This window comes from Acanthochromis polyacanthus, chromosome 5 (assembly GCF_021347895.1).
Source record: "Acanthochromis polyacanthus isolate Apoly-LR-REF ecotype Palm Island chromosome 5, KAUST_Apoly_ChrSc, whole genome shotgun sequence".
NCBI classification, from domain to species: domain Eukaryota; kingdom Metazoa; phylum Chordata; class Actinopteri; family Pomacentridae; genus Acanthochromis; species Acanthochromis polyacanthus.
Window position 1 is genome coordinate 12,022,899 of NC_067117.1, and position 16,818 is coordinate 12,039,716.

The 16,818-nt window shown below is 40.3% G+C and overlaps 1 protein-coding gene across 1 annotated transcript in view; it reads left to right on the forward strand.

Annotated features, from left to right (window-relative positions):
• The window catches only part of ca16b (carbonic anhydrase XVI b), a 106,138-nt gene that overhangs the window by 17,005 nt on the left and 72,315 nt on the right, over positions 1 to 16,818 (forward strand). Inside the window, exon 2 of the mRNA XM_022189272.2 lies at positions 5,801 to 5,905. Coding sequence (XP_022044964.1) covers positions 5,801 to 5,905 — 105 coding nt within the window. The remainder of the gene's footprint in view (positions 1 to 5,800; positions 5,906 to 16,818) is intronic.

Below are 16,818 nucleotides of genomic sequence, written 5' to 3' on the forward strand. Positions count from 1 at the left end.
GGAACTTTCTCTGAAAATTTCAGTCGAGGAATGATTTTAATACCAGACTAATGGGCTTAATTTTCCTGTAATATGGCTCCATTTCTCTGGCCCAAGGATGCTGATGTCCTCTTTGCTGAAACTGCGCGTTTGCTTTTAGCTGTGTAGGTCTAAATATGTGCATTGGGATTTGAGTTGTTTTTTTATTATTTCTGAGTTTGATGTTTTAGCCCTAAGGCCCGGCTCCCTCTGTGCTGTATCTTTGGCTGATCTTGGCAGTTCTCATGTTCCCGAGGTCCTTGGTGTGACTTGAACACTTCCGGGGATATCTTGCCACATTGCCCACTTCCCAAGGAATGAGAAACACACATCCACTCACAAGATCAAGCTCCACTGACTTCTTTTTCTATGCTCCCTTGCTTCACAGAGGAATCCCTAACCGTGTTTTTACCACTGTGGCTTGTGCAGTATTAGCGTGCAACTAAGCTCCACGCACTGTGGACGGATCGAGGCGCTTGTCATTTAAAATAAAATGTGCAAATGTGAAACTTAGGTGTGTTTGTCATAAAGACATATGTTAGTCAGCAGAAAGCAGAGCAGATGTCCCTACATTTGACAGTTGACTCTATGCATTGGAAATGAGTTTGCTCAGACAGCAGCTGTCTTCCTCAGTATTCATTTTTTTTCCCCCTCTCTTCATATACATACCACTTTTGCATCAGGAGTCTGCCCTTTCTACACTCATGATGCTTGTGAAAATACAGCTCATTTCTGTTTAGTACAATTTCAGACGGAATAATGTAAAAGTTGTTGAGACTGTAGTTAGTCTAATTAGTAAATTTAATGATATGCATTCTCTCTCCCTCTAATTAAAGGGACCAGCTGAGAAAATGGGGATGGGTGAAATGAATGAGCTGCGCTTCCCTCTCCCACAACAACTACTGTCAAAATGTCTGCGTATGTAGCTGCATGAATGTAAAGCAGGACAATGCTGGAGGGAAGAGAGTGTGGAAAAATGTAACTATACTGACTGACTCGTTTGAAAGTATCCACTTTATTCAAACACAATTCGGCACATCGCCTTCATTAGGCGTATGAAGGTGATGTGAAACGTGTTGTTGAATAAAGTGCATGCTCTTCAGGGACCTTGGTGTTGCCAAGAGGTATTTTTCACTTTCTCTTTTTCTTTTTTTTTTTTTTTTTCTTTTCCGTTTTTTGAGCCACTGGTTAACCAGCGAAATAGAGGTAGGACACAGTGTGTATTATTAAAGTGGTGCAAGTGAGCTAAGCTGGTTTTCTTTTAATAATTAGGCTGAAATGACCTGTGCTCAGTGATAATGGGTTTTGGCGCCATGAAGTAACAGTGGTGCTGCGTGACTACAAGGGATTTCAGTTTACAGTTGAAGAGGTGATAAAGGTGTTTTTAAATCCAGTGAAGGATATTTCTGGTGATATTATACTTATGTTCTTGCGGTCAACAAATTCCATCAAAAAGGCCAAAACCTACAATGAATTGATAACGGGCATGACAGTGGAGTGCTGTAGACCTTTTTTGAAAGTTTTGTTAAAAACAAATTTAAAAAAACAACACGTGAGCAGCACTGTTGTTCGTTCGGGGCATGTTCCTTCATTACCATGAGCATGGGCAGTGTTAGTTAATTTTGAGTCAATACCACATACACCGTCCTGCTGTAGTAAATATTCATTAGCACACCAAATCCGTGGCCCTCAACAAATACTCTGTTTACTCCTGTTAATGAGTAATGTTTGCTTAAAAGCGTCAGTGCCCAGATGTTTGACCAAATGAATTGGTGTCTTTTGTTTTGAAAATGAAACTATGTATTTGTGGCAGGTTTCAAGCATTTCTGTCCTCAGCGGGGAAAATCTGAAGGTACAGACTAATGCATCGCTGGGTCTTTTTTCATGGGATTTGCTGATGATGGCAAAAATATATAATATCGACAGCTTTATCCTTTAAAGCCAAATACTGTCACAGAGAATCGGTACAAATAATAGATTACTAGATGGTACATCGTGTACGAGCCTAGCCGATCTTCAATTTATTTTTGTTTTAGCTGAAACGAGAACAAGCAGTTATCACGGCCAAAAAAAAAAAAAGGCAGGCCTAGTGTTCTATTTTAGGACAGTTTAATTTCTGAAGTTTCATTTTCTATTTTTAGCCTATATAAGGTATTATCCTCCTTTTGCAATATGATGCACCTTTTGTTGCATTGAATGAATGTGCACAGAGTAGTAGATTTATGCACATTGAGTGGATACCTTTTTTAAAAATGACATGACGGTGTTGTTCAGGACTGATGAGAGGGCACACACAAACATTGCTCTTGTGGAAAGAAAATGGCGTTGCATTGCACACAGATTCTATTAAGTGATTTCACGATCTGTGGAGCAAAGATCCTGAGACACTGTATTGCTTTAAATACCTGCAGAGTACCTGATATACATTCTAGATGTGTATTTTACTTGCAGAGGGTGGAATTCACCTCATTAAAATACCGCAGCACGCTGTCACTGTTTTAATTTACATGGACATTATAACTCAGGATGCATTTGATAGTTTAATCCATTCCCAAATAATCCTGCTGGTGACACGGTTGTGCCAGCCCAGCTATCCTTCACCTACCTGATGCTAACACCAGCGATAAGATTGATATTTTAACTCCGTCCCCCAATGACTAATGCAAGCTAAATGCTCCTGTGGTTGTTGTTAGGCTGCTGTTTTTCAAGGGCTCTCAGGGGTTCTTGGCTTGTTGTTGAGTGTGATATTATGGAACAAATAGTAGGGCTTAATGGTGGTGTAGATGATTTAACTGCCCTGAGGGCAATGAAAAAGGGAAAATGATTTTGCGGGCCTTTACAGTGTACAAAGTGTTTTTCCGTAGGTGTTTTGAGGCCTTTTATTTTCTCTGAGCTTCCTAAAAAATACTCGGATATAAAAATCCAGGCCAAACTGGGTGTATGTAACGTCTCATTTAAACTACCTGTCATAATTCACCTGTGTTTTCCACATTTCACATTTATGTATGTTGTTTGAGTGCGGCACAGCTCTGCTCAGGCTCCTTCAGGCCCGGCACCGACTGCGTTGTCTGCTCTGCTCTATCAGAGATGCTGTGGCTTTAATCCTTTGCCCACAGGGGACGGCTGACATGGATGTGTGTAAACTGTTGACATGGTGCTGTCTCCTATGCTCTCTGATCAAAGACAGTGCAGCCCTCCTGTTTCACAACCTGCCTTCAAATATGCTCCAAGTCTCACTGAGACTCCCTCCCCCTCTGTTTCGCACTTCATGTTTAACCCGTGTCTTCCCACAGTAAAATCGGTACATCTGACGATAACAAAGCAGCCATTTATGACTTTGCTCCCTTAGCTTGTGTGAACTGCCTCTAAACAACGAATTTGATTTGGGAAGCAGTATGTAAGTGGCTCATGCTCGCTTTTGGAAACGGTAATGCGCTGACTTTAAGTGCATAAAAAGGCTTGGCTTGATGTTGTGCTTAGTTTAATTAATCCCCAGTAATGATGCAACTATTAGTAAGAGCGGAGCCTGTCTTAAGTGGCTGGAGATGTATGTATGTGTACGTGTGTTTGTATTTGAAGTATGTAGATGGTGATTAAGCCAACTCCAGCTCCCTTTCTGAAGGTGGTTTAGCTTCCAGACTCTAGGGAGTTCTGCTATTGTTATAAAGTTAGCCTTAACCTCATGGGACCACTAACAAGTGATATAAAGCAGTTGTCATAGTTACAGTGATGAGATGCAGAGTTGCATGCATATTTATACAGTATAAGCTACGAACTCCTTCCTCATGTGTGCATTGAGATGTAAGATTTTCTAGCTTCGAAACATGTAGAAAAATCCATGAAATAGCTATAATTTGTATCTTAAATAATTCCATACAGCTTGTATAATTATTACTTGTGTGTTTGTAAGTTGTTGTGTTCTGAGCGCTAAACTTCCTGTAACACTTCTTGTAATTCCTGTTTCTGACTCTTTAGCTGGGTTTGTGTGAGAATGAATTGATACTAAGACACACATGCATAAATGGTTCTGGTAGCTTTTGTTTCAGATGTGGGATTAACTGTTGTGCCAGGCTGCATGTTTGTAAAGGAAAGTGTGCGAGGAGTTTTAAAATGGTGATCACAATATTGAGTGCCATGTGTGACCAGTTTGTACGAAAACCTGTGATACAACATGGATTATCTGAACGGAGTCAACAGCTACATTACAGCAAGTAACAGTGTTTCCTCCTTCCATTTTGACTCTCGCAGATTGCCACCTCTGGTTTTGTTTTAGGTTTTCCTGCTGTTCCTTTTACACAAAAACAATCTGCTTGCCCAATTGTTTGCATCTTTCTAGCAACGGGGAACCAGCATTAGCCAATCTCCAGGTTTTGAATGCCACAGTGAGTTTTGACTGCTTGAAGCAACACAAAACAATCCTATTTTACTCACGCACGTGATTGACAATGGTTTCAGCTAGACATTTTCCTTCTGCCCTGGCAGCGGCTGCATCCGTTGTGGAGCACATATGAGTGTGATTGTTGTAAGCCAGAGGCTGCATGCTCTGGGGAATGTGTATGCTCAAGGACAAATTGTGCCCCTGGCTTTAGCTGTAATTCTGTTTAATTTCTTGCAGGAAATTTTCCTCAAAGAAGTTTAAGACACATTTATGCCTAAAAGACATGGGACTAGTTGTCGACACTCCTAGTTGTTTGCATTTTACCAAATCGAGTGTTTGTAGTGGTGCTTTGCAGGGAAGCTGTTGTGACATTACAAGCTTGCATGTATTGTAAATGTATTGATAATGCAATCTATTAATTTTTTCTTCTAACTGCCAGTGTAATGGATGTGAGTGATGCTAATTGTAAGAGTGCAGGAAGCATTGTAGAGACTGTACGAGAAGCTATTTGTGTTTTCTGCAGATCCCTGATGACAGTGATCATTACCACCCATTAATGCTTTGTGTCAAATGATGCCACCTGGGCTGAAAGCCTTTTTTTTTTTTTTTGGTACACAGTCACCATATTTGCAGCTTCATATCTATATATATTTGCAGCAGAAGCTGCTTTCACTGATATAGACTGTGAGATTAGGGAACTGCCATTTGCCAGAAGAGCTAGGCAGGTCAAGGGACCTGGAAATACCAGGCACAAATTATCCTTGTTAAGTATGTTTCAGTCACTATCACCTCTGGGGTTCCTGGCTGAGAGCAGCATGTCCCAGTGAATTACAGGCACTTTGAATATTTGTGTTAAACTGAAGTATAGAGGTACTTAAACTTTAATCTATAATTTGGAAGATGCAGAACATTGATTATGGATAATTCAGAAACAAACCCAGACCTCCTGATGACGCATTTGAAATGTTCTGTGCCAGCTACACTGACAGCTAATGGATGGTAAAGGATAGCTGAAACCTTCCCCACAAGGTTAGGGGAACATCTGAGAGGATAATGTTGGTGTGTTTTTCAAAACGTGATCAATATCCATGAAGTCATTTTTGCACAGAAAATAGGCAAATTGTTGTTCACTGCAATTAGCTGTGTTCCACTGGTGTTACAGTACTATTTTGGCAGTTCAAATGTTTTGATTCTGACCGAAAAACCCCCAAAACAGGACGCAGGACATGGAAATCATTGGACACATTTTCAAATCTGTCTTGCCGACATCGTCAACATCAGCCATATGCATTTTTTTCAGACATGTTAACAGGTTGAATAGGTTGTTGTCGTATTTGTTTAGGTTGTCATAGAAACCTGCCTGTTTCCTATGGACTTTCTGACCTCTCTCTCTTCCTCCCACAGTTACATCGGGTGGTCAACCTCACCACAGTGGAGGCGGCCATCATGGAAGCACAGGTGTAATGAGGGAGAGGAGGACAGCTGGTGACCCCTACTGGTCCTATTCAGGTGAGCTCTCATCTGTGGCCCTAACAGGAGGGGAAAATGCTCGCCTTTTTTACATCTCGCCTATCATTTTCCCACTTCTGTCTACTGTTTTTGCCTGCAACCTTCATTTTCTCCTCGCTGCCATAGCCTCATGGGTTGATTTAGGCATTTAGTATTCATATAGTTGCATACCTGCGCTCTGTGTTTTCATTGCTCTTAATAACTGTAATTAAATCAATGCACTGGGGGGGGAGGGAAATAAACTAAGTTAATGTTCTGATTATTTTGTAGCCTACTGTGATTTACCACAAATAATGACTTGGTTCTATTTAAAGTGTATTTATTTGTCAGCTGTGGATGAGGCGTACAAATCTGTAAATTGAAATGCACAAGGATCAGTTTATGTATATTTGAGTTAGAGAAAAACACGCTAAGTTGCGAGCTATCCTGTTCTTTTAAAAAATGGTTGCAAAACAATCGCATGACTGATGGTAAGATGATGTCTGATGCTGTTACATTTTGTTAATGCATATTTAATGAAGAAAGTTTTATCAAAGTACAATAGGTTTGCCTGTGAAACTTTGATGGGTTGTGTTAATTCCTCTCTACACTATAGACAATAGCCAGGCCTGTAATGTTTTATTTTAAAGTGCTTCTGGGAGTTTAGGTTAGCCTCCTCCTTTAGTTTCTCCGCCATCTATCTTAGCAAATTGGAAAGATGAATGATTATGGCAGCCAAGAGTGAAGAGTCTGATGATGGATGATTCCGTATGTGCACTTTAATGCTTGTAATCGTTCTCAGAGTTGTATGTGTTTGCATTCTTTGCATTTGTGTATTTGGGTCGTGGTCTTGAAGCAGCAGCAGCCGAGTTATATAAACTTGAGTGAGCTGAAAGTATTTGAGAATAAATACATCTAGCAAAATGTGGATAGAGAAAAATTTCTGTTATGTCTGAAATTATTATTTTAAACTGTAAAAGGTCTCAAAGACTATTAAACAAATAGCAGTTTACCACCAACATGAATGGTGTAAGTTGTGTATTATTTCCTGTTTTGCAAGCAAATTTAGATGAATTCATCAATAGCGTTTGAAAAGATTAAAGGTAGAACTTTTGAGGGATCTAAGGATTCGAGTACCTGCTGAGCATTTGATAGCAGTGGGAGTCTTTTGCTGACTACAGTGTTTTGTCTTTTCTTTTAATTGTTATTTCAACATTTTAAAGCAATATTTTTCACCACTTCTGCTCAAATATATGCAGAAGGATAGATGCCTTGATGGCAGTTAGCTGTAGAGTAAGCTTATGTGGTTTAACGCAGAGCAGAGTATTATTTTGGCGGCGAACAGTTCTGAAGAGCATGCAAGTACTTTCAGAGCACAGCTTTTAATTCAGCTATACACATCCACACCCTTGTGCAAACACAGCCCTCTGTTGGCCATCAAGCAGCTCCGATGGGAAATGGGGGTTATGTGCTTTGATCGAGGGCACCTCACTGGAAGAGCTCAGGAAGGGAGGGGCAGTCGGTAAAATCATATTTACAGGTTCCAAGGTCCAAAAACACCACCTTGCAAATAACTAACTCGGTCCCTCAGCTAGTGGAGTGAATCACAGCCCAGGAAATGATTATACTGATGGAATTTTTTTTTTTCTTCCAGTGCTGCAGTTGTGAGCCTCAAATCTTGTCGTTTTAGGCAAGAGAACTGTGCAAATAGCAGCAAAAAGGAACTGTGCTTACTTCAGCCTCAAGTTTGTTTGGTATTCACGCCACTCATGACTGTGGTCTTCATCTCCCCCCCCAGTTGTCTAGAAGAGGCAGTGAAATAATGTCTGCTTTGACTATCCATGCATGATTGCTCTTTTATGTACTGGGTTTGTGGAGCACATTTAAGGAATCCTAATAACTTCAAGCACATCTGGAAACCTGTGAAAGCAGAATCCTTTGTTATATAGTCTGCTTCTATCACCTTTTGGTTTCTGTTTGTATCTCATCTGATGAAGAGATAGAACTGTTTCATCTCTTTGATTAGAAAATCATTTTGATCATGTAACGGTATGGGAATACATGCATTTTGGCATGGGCTGCTACAATCACTTATTAGTGTTTGTTTGTGGTTAAAGTAAAATGGCAGTAGGATTAGTAAGCGTGATTAGCTGATGTGGTAAACCACTAAGAACCTGACACAGCTTATCCTTTGATAAATTCAGTTTGTATTTAGAAGCCTCAGACAATAGTCGCACTCCTAATATCTGCTCCTGACATTTGCTATTTGAAATGGCACTGGACTGTGTAATATTTGTGTGCGTTTCTTGTTTTTTTTTAATTTAGTTAATGTAGTATCACTCTTATATTTCCTTGTCTTCATTTGGCATTCGTCCTCGTCACATTTTAATTTTCTTTTTTTTTGGCATTTGTATCATCAATATGCACGGATCTTTTATTTTCCTTCCTGATTGCTAATTCAATCACTCTTGCAAAGATCAAACTTACCCTCCAGTGGGACACACTCAATTTTCATGTTGAATTCTTTTTCAATTTCTAACTAAGACATCAGCCTTGGGTTGGACTCAATTAAATTTTGGGGCCATATGTTTTTTTTTTGTTTGTTTTTTTTTGTACTTGACAGACTGTAATGCATCTCTATGTAAACAAAGCTGCAAGCTGTTTTAATGCTTGTATTTTGTAACTGTCCTGGGAAAATGTTCATCTTTGTGTTGATGCTGTGTTTGTTCAGAGTTTGCATGCATGGCTACCAAAAGGCTGGTAATTGGGAGAAGATAGGATTTTTTTTTTTTTTTTTTTTATGTTGGGAGGGAGGACAAAAAAAACAAACATTGGGTTCGGGAACTGGATGACATGGGTTGATTTTGGACGTTCATTTTCAGGGCCGTGTAGACCACCAATTCCTACCAGTGAAGGCAGCTGGCTGATTGTACTGAGAAAAAGGGAAGCATTGAGGGAACACAGAAATGTCCATTACTTTGGGAAGGTAATTAGTGGCTAAGGCTGTGAATGGGGGACAGACAAGCGTGCCTTAGCAGCTAAATGGTTATTAAGGGCATTTGCTCTGTGCAAGTGAGTGTAAAAGAAATGCACACAGCAGGGTTAGCCTGAAGCTAGGAGGTACTGGTGCAAGACAGATTCCAGCCCTATCAGCCAGACGACACAGCATATAGAGAAGCAAGACTTTCCAGTCTGCCGGTCTGCAGACTACTCGGAGAGGGAACAAAAAGAAAAGAAGTTGAATTGATGCGGAAAGTTAATTACGTACTTAATTTTGCTCAGATCAGATTTTTTTAAGTTTTAAAAGCTAAAATGCTGATGTTGTCATAATGATGGGGAAAATGTTAACATTTGATTGCAAAATTAATGCGATTCTTTGAACATTTTTGCTTGGCATATTTTTCAAATGATATAAATGTCAGTCTTAAAATACATTTTAGATTTTTCATTTTAAGGCAGAGTGGTAAACAGTTTCTTTCAAAACATATAACCCCAGTGCATTGAGGAATGACACAGACGGTGCAGTGAGAGCTCTTATCAGTCCATGACTTGTCACCTTCCTGTGTGCTCTGATTATGAACCTCAATGCAAGTAGCCTCGAAAACCCACACCCTGAAATTTGATTTAAGTTATTTAAGGTGTGCTGTGTGTGCATGTGTGTATAGTGTGCCTGTGTGCGTGGAGGCATTTTTCATAAGAGGGATGATATCATACTCACCATAAGACTCCCACAGGAACAGAGCTATGCATCATTTTCCCCCTTTTTATATCTCTGCAGGTTTTCACATCATCTCCGTTAGTTTCCCTGGCTTCCTTTATCGGTAGTTTTATGTTTTTGGCCAATGTATGCAGTAGTTTGCTTTTGATTGGTCTCTTGTCGATTTATTGCTCGAGTTTAATTACAGCACAACAGTTGGAGTACCTTAACGTGCATTTGCTGAAGCATTATGCTTGATCCCTTCTAACAGTGTGTAGAATGAAAAACAAAAAAGGAAAAACAAAGCAAAGAAATACCAGCGCTAGATGTAGAAAAATATAGATTATCGTCCCGAAGTTGATTGTGGATTTTCATTTTCACTGCATGATGAGATTTAGTCAAGTCCCTGAATGAGCACACACGTCGTTTCAAACTGACACGAAGCAGTCGGTCCTCATTAGAGATGTGTTTTTTGCCTTGATAACTGTATGAATTTCTGATTTTGTTTGGGCAAATAACGAGCTAACTGTGGGAAATTAAATTGCAGTAAAGTGCACAGGCCCTAATCCCTGGGATGATCTAGAAGCCTACCTTTACAAATTAATTATATATCTTATGGGACAGCATCTCGGTGATTTCTCACATAAATAACTCACTGATAGCTCGGTGCTTGGTACAAATAGAGCTGCTCCTGTCTGTTTTTCATGCAGCAGCTATGGATGTTTGGACGGGAGCCACCCTGACAAGCTGCTGTAGCCACTGAAAGAGCCTGCGATTGTCTGATATGTGTGGATTATATTTCCCCTCAGCCTAACTGTTTTATTCCACTTCACTGAGGTTGCCCATGATCATTAGCAATCTTTCCACTCATGTCTCCCATAATGAAGTGAATGAAGTGTCTTTTTCAATCAACTGCTATGTTTATCCAACTTAATTAGTACTTTAGAGGATACAAACAAGATTAGGTAACTCACTGTTCTTGATTGCCAGGGCTGTTTGTTTTGGCTTCAAATTAACCCTCAGTTCTACCGCTGCACACACTTTCTTCAGCTTCCTATTGTATTTCACTGCTTGCGCCCTCTCTCACCATTCCCTTGAAGCTAATAAGCAATATGTTGCTAAAAGGCAGCGATCCCTACCAGCTAAGGTAAACTCGTCAGTCGTACATTATCCTGCAGTTGTTTAATTGATTGTGTATTTATAGTGTACAGCTTTATAAAGACATTTGGTTCTTTGAACACGACACCACAGGACTGATTTCCGAGCAGACTTTTCGGGTCGATTTCAGAATGTGTCCTTTCCTCTCAGATTGTTTGGTGTGACGTATTAAAACCTATGATTCATGTAACCTTAAATTGGATGGCTGCTTGTGAAGCCAGTGCACTTTGTCTCTTGCGTCTCGACACCCCCCCTCTCTACAAAGGCTGGAGGGAAAAGAGCAGTGCCATGTTGTCATGGTGCCCAACAGAAGGAGCTCTGCCTCCTGGAGGTAATGAATCGAGAGGAGGATTGCTCCCGCTAGACCTCCATGTATGAGAAGCACTTGAGCTTAAAGCAAAGCTCCCAGACTATACGGCTCTACAGGGGGTAAACATAGAGGGTAAAGTATGGGGCTTCCTATAAGAAGATCCAGGGACATGGTCCTTGGGGGATGAAGACAAAAGCACATTTTTTTTCCTAGATAAGAAAGACTCACTAATAAGCTAAGAGGGGCTATTTTTTTTGAGCTTCACACTCGCCGTGCTCCAACTGAGGATTTTTTTTTTTTTTTTTTATCATCTGTAATGATGTTTTGCTCCTGATTGTTTTCAGACAATTGAATAATGGATATTGAAGCTATTGTGGGATTTGTCTTGTACTGTGAAAATGATTGTCCAAATTAACACAAAACAAATTATTTAATCAGATTTCTGCCAGAATGAAATACTTAGATTGTCAGCTGAAAATCACAGTTGAATTCAATTTCCAATTATCATACCGGCCAATGACATTATTCTCAGCTAGACAATATGTCATGTGATGCTCCAAACAAAGTGGCAGTAAGTAATATCAGACCGACAATGGGGTGTTCTAGTAATCCAATATTTTTGCATTAACTAGGCAAAAATGTGCATTAGTGAGTCATTTACGCTTTAAACGGATTTAGTTTAGGGAAGACACTGCAGTCAATCTGCTTATAACTGTCATCTGACTGCTTTGCACACCAGCCACAATCAATTCATATAAAGTTTCAGTCTATTAAAATGACCAAATGTTGCACTGATTCTTGTTGCTTGCTGCTTTGAAGGCTTACTAGCTGGTACACCCGGAGCTGCGTGACTCAAAAAAATTGTGAATTACGTTTTTTTTTTAAATGCAAATGATAGTTTTTAAAGCATATTTTCTTTGAGTTCTGGAGGAAGCGCGCTGTCACTGTATGACAAGCAGCACAACCCTTGCATGCATTGTTTTCTATTTACACTTGCAAAATGGCGGCATCTTGACAAACATCATTGCCAGATGACACATGTCAAGTGTCCAGAAAAGCAGCAATTTTATAATACTCAGTCCTTGAATTGGCAATCTCAACTTCCCCTGGGTACTGCTTCTTTTTGTATGGGGAAAATTGGTGTGAGGCAAAGCCATCAGTTGATGCAGTTAGTGTTGCACTTTATCGGTGTTTTACTTTTCCCTTTATCTTGATTCCAGACACTGTGCTCTTTTACAGTATTTGCGAAACCTTAGGACCTTCTGCACTCCGGTGTGCTCATCCTGAAACTTTTTTTTTTTTTTACGGCCTTCCATACTCGCACTGCTTTCTGGACTTGATTAATTTCCTCCTCCTGGGAGAACAGAGAGAGATTCATCTGTCTTACACCCTGCATTTATACTCAGTCATTCTACGTGATGATGGAAGCATTACCAAAACATCATCCATATTCCTCCAGTCTTGCTGATGTGTTGTATCAACCTGTAGATGTATCTGCACTCATTTTCTGAGAAAATGAGAGGTGCAGGATCACTAATTATTAAAAATGAATTTTGCTGGGGCCCAAGCTGACTCATTATTCATCTTGGTTATTGCTAGCAGTTTGGATCAGCCTTCGTGTGCCAGAATTGGTCCATTTGTCTCTGTCAAGGGTGGGCCCTTGACAGATGTGCCAATATGGCTGCCGAAGTTCTGTGCTGGGGGAGAGGCATCTTAATTCTCCATGATGTATCACACTGGCAGCAACCAATTTAGCAGAATTGAGCTCCAAATCATCTTACTTCCCACTGCCTCTGACAATCTGTTTCCTTTTTCTAGATGAGGTAAATATATTTAGGCTGGAAATAAATTAGGGATGCCTGCATCCTGCGTTCATACTGTATCAGTGAGTTTTTCTTGGGCTTGATTGTTTGTATTGTTACACTGGCAGGTCCAGAGGGCAGTATCCTGGGCTGCTGTCACCAGGTTACATAAAGCCAAGGCCCCGACGCACCACAACTATATACAGGCAAATTTTCTGGTTTTCCCCGTTTAGGGCAGATTGATGTGTTGGACTGACAGGTTTGTTGTGTAAACCTAATTAATTAAATTTCAGGTGTCACATGGTGTTAGTGTGCCTTGTGGCAGCACATTAGGCTTAGCTGGTGGCTCAGGTCCAGCTTAATGGATGTGGACATGCTCGGCCTGCTGGGATTGCAATATTGAGGAAGTGTGAGATTGCCAGCCCACAGGTTTTCTCTCTAATGTGGTTATGCTGATGAGCTGGAATGAGCTACATAGCAGCTCAGCAAATTTTTAAACTCATAATCATGATGACTTACTTTGTAATGAGTACACATCCCCCTAGAGGTGAGGAGTTAACTGTAGGGGGCAATGCTGTAATAGTGACATAATGGCACAATTTCGTAAGACGTGCAATGCTTCCCTTGAATTATAAAAGTGTTTGATTGATGATAATTTGTTTGTTCGTTTCAAATGCTGCGAGGTATGTTAGCATAAAAATGTACTTAGACCTTGAAAGCACTGAGTAACTGTGCAGAAGCAGTTGATGGTGTTTAGTACTGCATCACTTCTAGCTCAATGGCTCTCTCAGGCTTGTTAGATCGTTTATCCTGCACTACTATCTCCGGTTTACTGAGTTACACTGCTAACTATTGATCTCTGTCTGGATTGTAAATTATAGGGACACTTGCTGTGTAAACATGTAGCCATTGTTGTCCCTGCTTAGCTTGCAGAACAACTGCAACAGTAATAGCTGCTGAGGGGGTGAGCTGAGCATATAGGGCAATAGCTCAGAGAGGTTCAAGACTTTTTGGACTTTATTATTTTGTAGGCTAATGGTGCCTGTGAGGTGGGTGGTATCATTTTGTTTCTCCAAAAAAAGGTTTTCTGAAATAAAAATGTATGGATTATGTACTTCTGGGTGACTGTGAGTTCTATAATTTTGCTTCTGAATCACAATTATTGCTGTGTAGTGTAGCATTAAAGTAAAAAAAAAAAACAACAACTTGGTGTCAATCATGCACTGCCACCATGAAATTCAAAACAACTGCCACTATTATCTTTCTGCATACTCCGAGACATTTATGTTCATTTAGGCGAATCCATCTTCTTGTTCTCACAGTAGCGGGTAGAGGAAAGATCATTCAAGCCTGTCATCCTTTGTCTTGTCGAGTCTCATGACTCATTTAAGTGGGAGCTCATATACCTGCAAAGGATAATAAATAATGTAGATGCATCATGAAATTATTGAGCTGGAAGCTGTTCTTTGCATGCAAAAATAAATGTGGGACAGTCTAAACCTTCAATATCCTTACTGGTTTTCAGTTACTTTCAGTTTTTTTTTGTTTTTTTTATAGGTGAAAGCTGGAAGTAATACTCCTGCAGTAAGCAGGATTTATGAAAGAACATTTGATTGAACTGAGCAAAAATAATCCATGATTGAAAAGATTTTGAATGTGCTAACGTGTCCGGTTTTCTGAATACATAAATTGAGCCCTTTGTTCAGTTTTTTTTTTTCTTTTTTAATATACGTTTTAAGCCCCAAGCTGGAGAGTGAAATTTGAAAATCAGAGAGTAAAGGACCACATTGTAAATCATCATTGTGCTCATCAGTGACTTTTCTGTTTCAACTCTTAGCTACTGTGGATACATCACAAAGCTCGTATTGTAATTTATTTGGGTTACAACTTACAATAAAGCTGTAAAGCTAGAATTGATTTCTTAGTGCCATCTGTCTGTCAGGGGAAGGTACAACAAAAGGAGTCTGTGAAGGAGAACTGAGAATTTGTGTTCATTGTTTTTCACAGAGCTTATATTTTCTATTTTTTTTATATCCATGCCAAGACAACTGGCCTACAGCAGCTTTAACACTGAAATGAATTTAGCCACTCTCTACCAGCATTCACCTGTCCTCAGGAATCAATTTTCTGCTTCTTTATGTGAGCTCCCTCCTCCCTTCTTTTCTTTAATTTCCCTCTTCATGTGTCGTTCCTAATGCTGGCCACATCTCAGTTTCCGAGCAGGGGTTTGCATGTGGATGTTGGTGAGGAGGGTGAGACACAGACTGGATTAAGGCATGATTTAAAATGGCTGCTCGCTACGCTTAGTTCAACACTCATCTGGGGATGTGGTCATGTGCAATCCTGTGATTTGTGGCCTAATTAGCGGTTTTGGGGTACCCAAGGCTAAAAAAAAAAAAAAAAAAAAAGCGCCAACAAAAAAAAAAAGATTGTTTCTCTGTTAACTGCCTTCGGCTTCCATTTCTTCCGCTTTGTTTCTCCTGACTGACACGTGTGTCCACATATGCACCCATTCTCCCACTTTTAAAATGTAAAGGGGAAAAAAAAAAGCAAGTAAAGGATGACTGTGAAACCATGTGAATAAACTGCAGACATAATGGTTTAGCTTTGCAGACAGAAGTTTCGCTTTACAGCCAATTTGTCCCTGCAGGAGTGAATAAATAAATGTCTGTTTAGTTCAGGTCAGAGTGCACAGGTGCAACTAAGAAAGATTATTTGGCTAAAGCTGATGTTTACCTCTGCCAAGAAGGTTATGCTAAGATGGCCCTTGGCTGCCTGTCTAAGTCTGCAAGCTAAATATCTCACATTAATGGCTGGGTTAGTCTGGGCTTTTCTGTGTTTAGCTGATCTCTTCTTGCACCAAAGAGGAAGGTACCTATTAAATAAGGAGACCCTGTGACCTCCCCTGTATGTAAGCACCATCATCCAAACTTCGGCTATGCACAGCCATCCTACAGTATTCATTACCCATGACACTGTAGCAGTAATGGCTGCCTCAGGAAATGTATGGGACTTGGTCAAGTGTTAAATGGTTTCATGTTTTTGCTTTGCCGTTCTCTCTCAACTTGTCAGTGAGTGAAACATTTTACTGGTAGTGCAACTACTTCTTGTCATACTGTTGCATCTCATTCTTAGCACACTGTCGTCTAATTGTTTTTTCTCCTCTGTCTTTTCTTTCAGTAGTGCATCTCAGTCTTAGTATGAGGGCATGTCTTTGTGCACATTTACTATTATTTCTGTTAGGAGTTATAGAGAAATAGAATAGCTCATAAGCTTGTAGGAGATAATTACAGTGTCAGGGGAGTGCATGGATCTCTGTATCAGTCCCAGGCAGCTTGTGTACATGTTATTTGCAGAACTGATCTCCTCTTTGTGATGAAGGATAAAAGTGTGATTGCACATTGATTACTCTTTTGACAATTTAATTCGCAAAATATGTTTAATATAGATGCTGCAAAAAGTGCTGGAGAAAAGTTGCTCCACAAATGTGTGAAGAAGTCATACCCTATGAACCGAACTGTGTATAACCGCCGTGCAGCGAGGCTCGCCATTATGAGCAGCACAGGTATGATTATTGACACATTTGCTGGTTTTCACAGCATAAAATTGGCTCTGCAGGACCAAACACTTAAAATAGCAGCCATCAGTGGGGGGAGGGTCACTGTGTGGGTGGAGATCTTTGCACCTTCACCTGCTGACTGTGGCTAATGGTCTGCTTAGTCCTGACCTCATACTGCGGGGTCATCCTGACGCCATGATAGGCAGGTAAGTGAGGTTTCTGTTTGTCTCACAACCTCTCTCCCTCTGGGAGACAGCAGCCTCCTTATGCGTGTCCTGGTTTATCGCTATACAGTGACCCCTGGTCAACTCATCCTCCTATCATTGCACTCTTCAGTCCGATGGAAAGAGGGCCCTCTGCAGGTATCTACCGCTGCCCCGTCTGCCCTCCATATCTGATGGGCAGCTG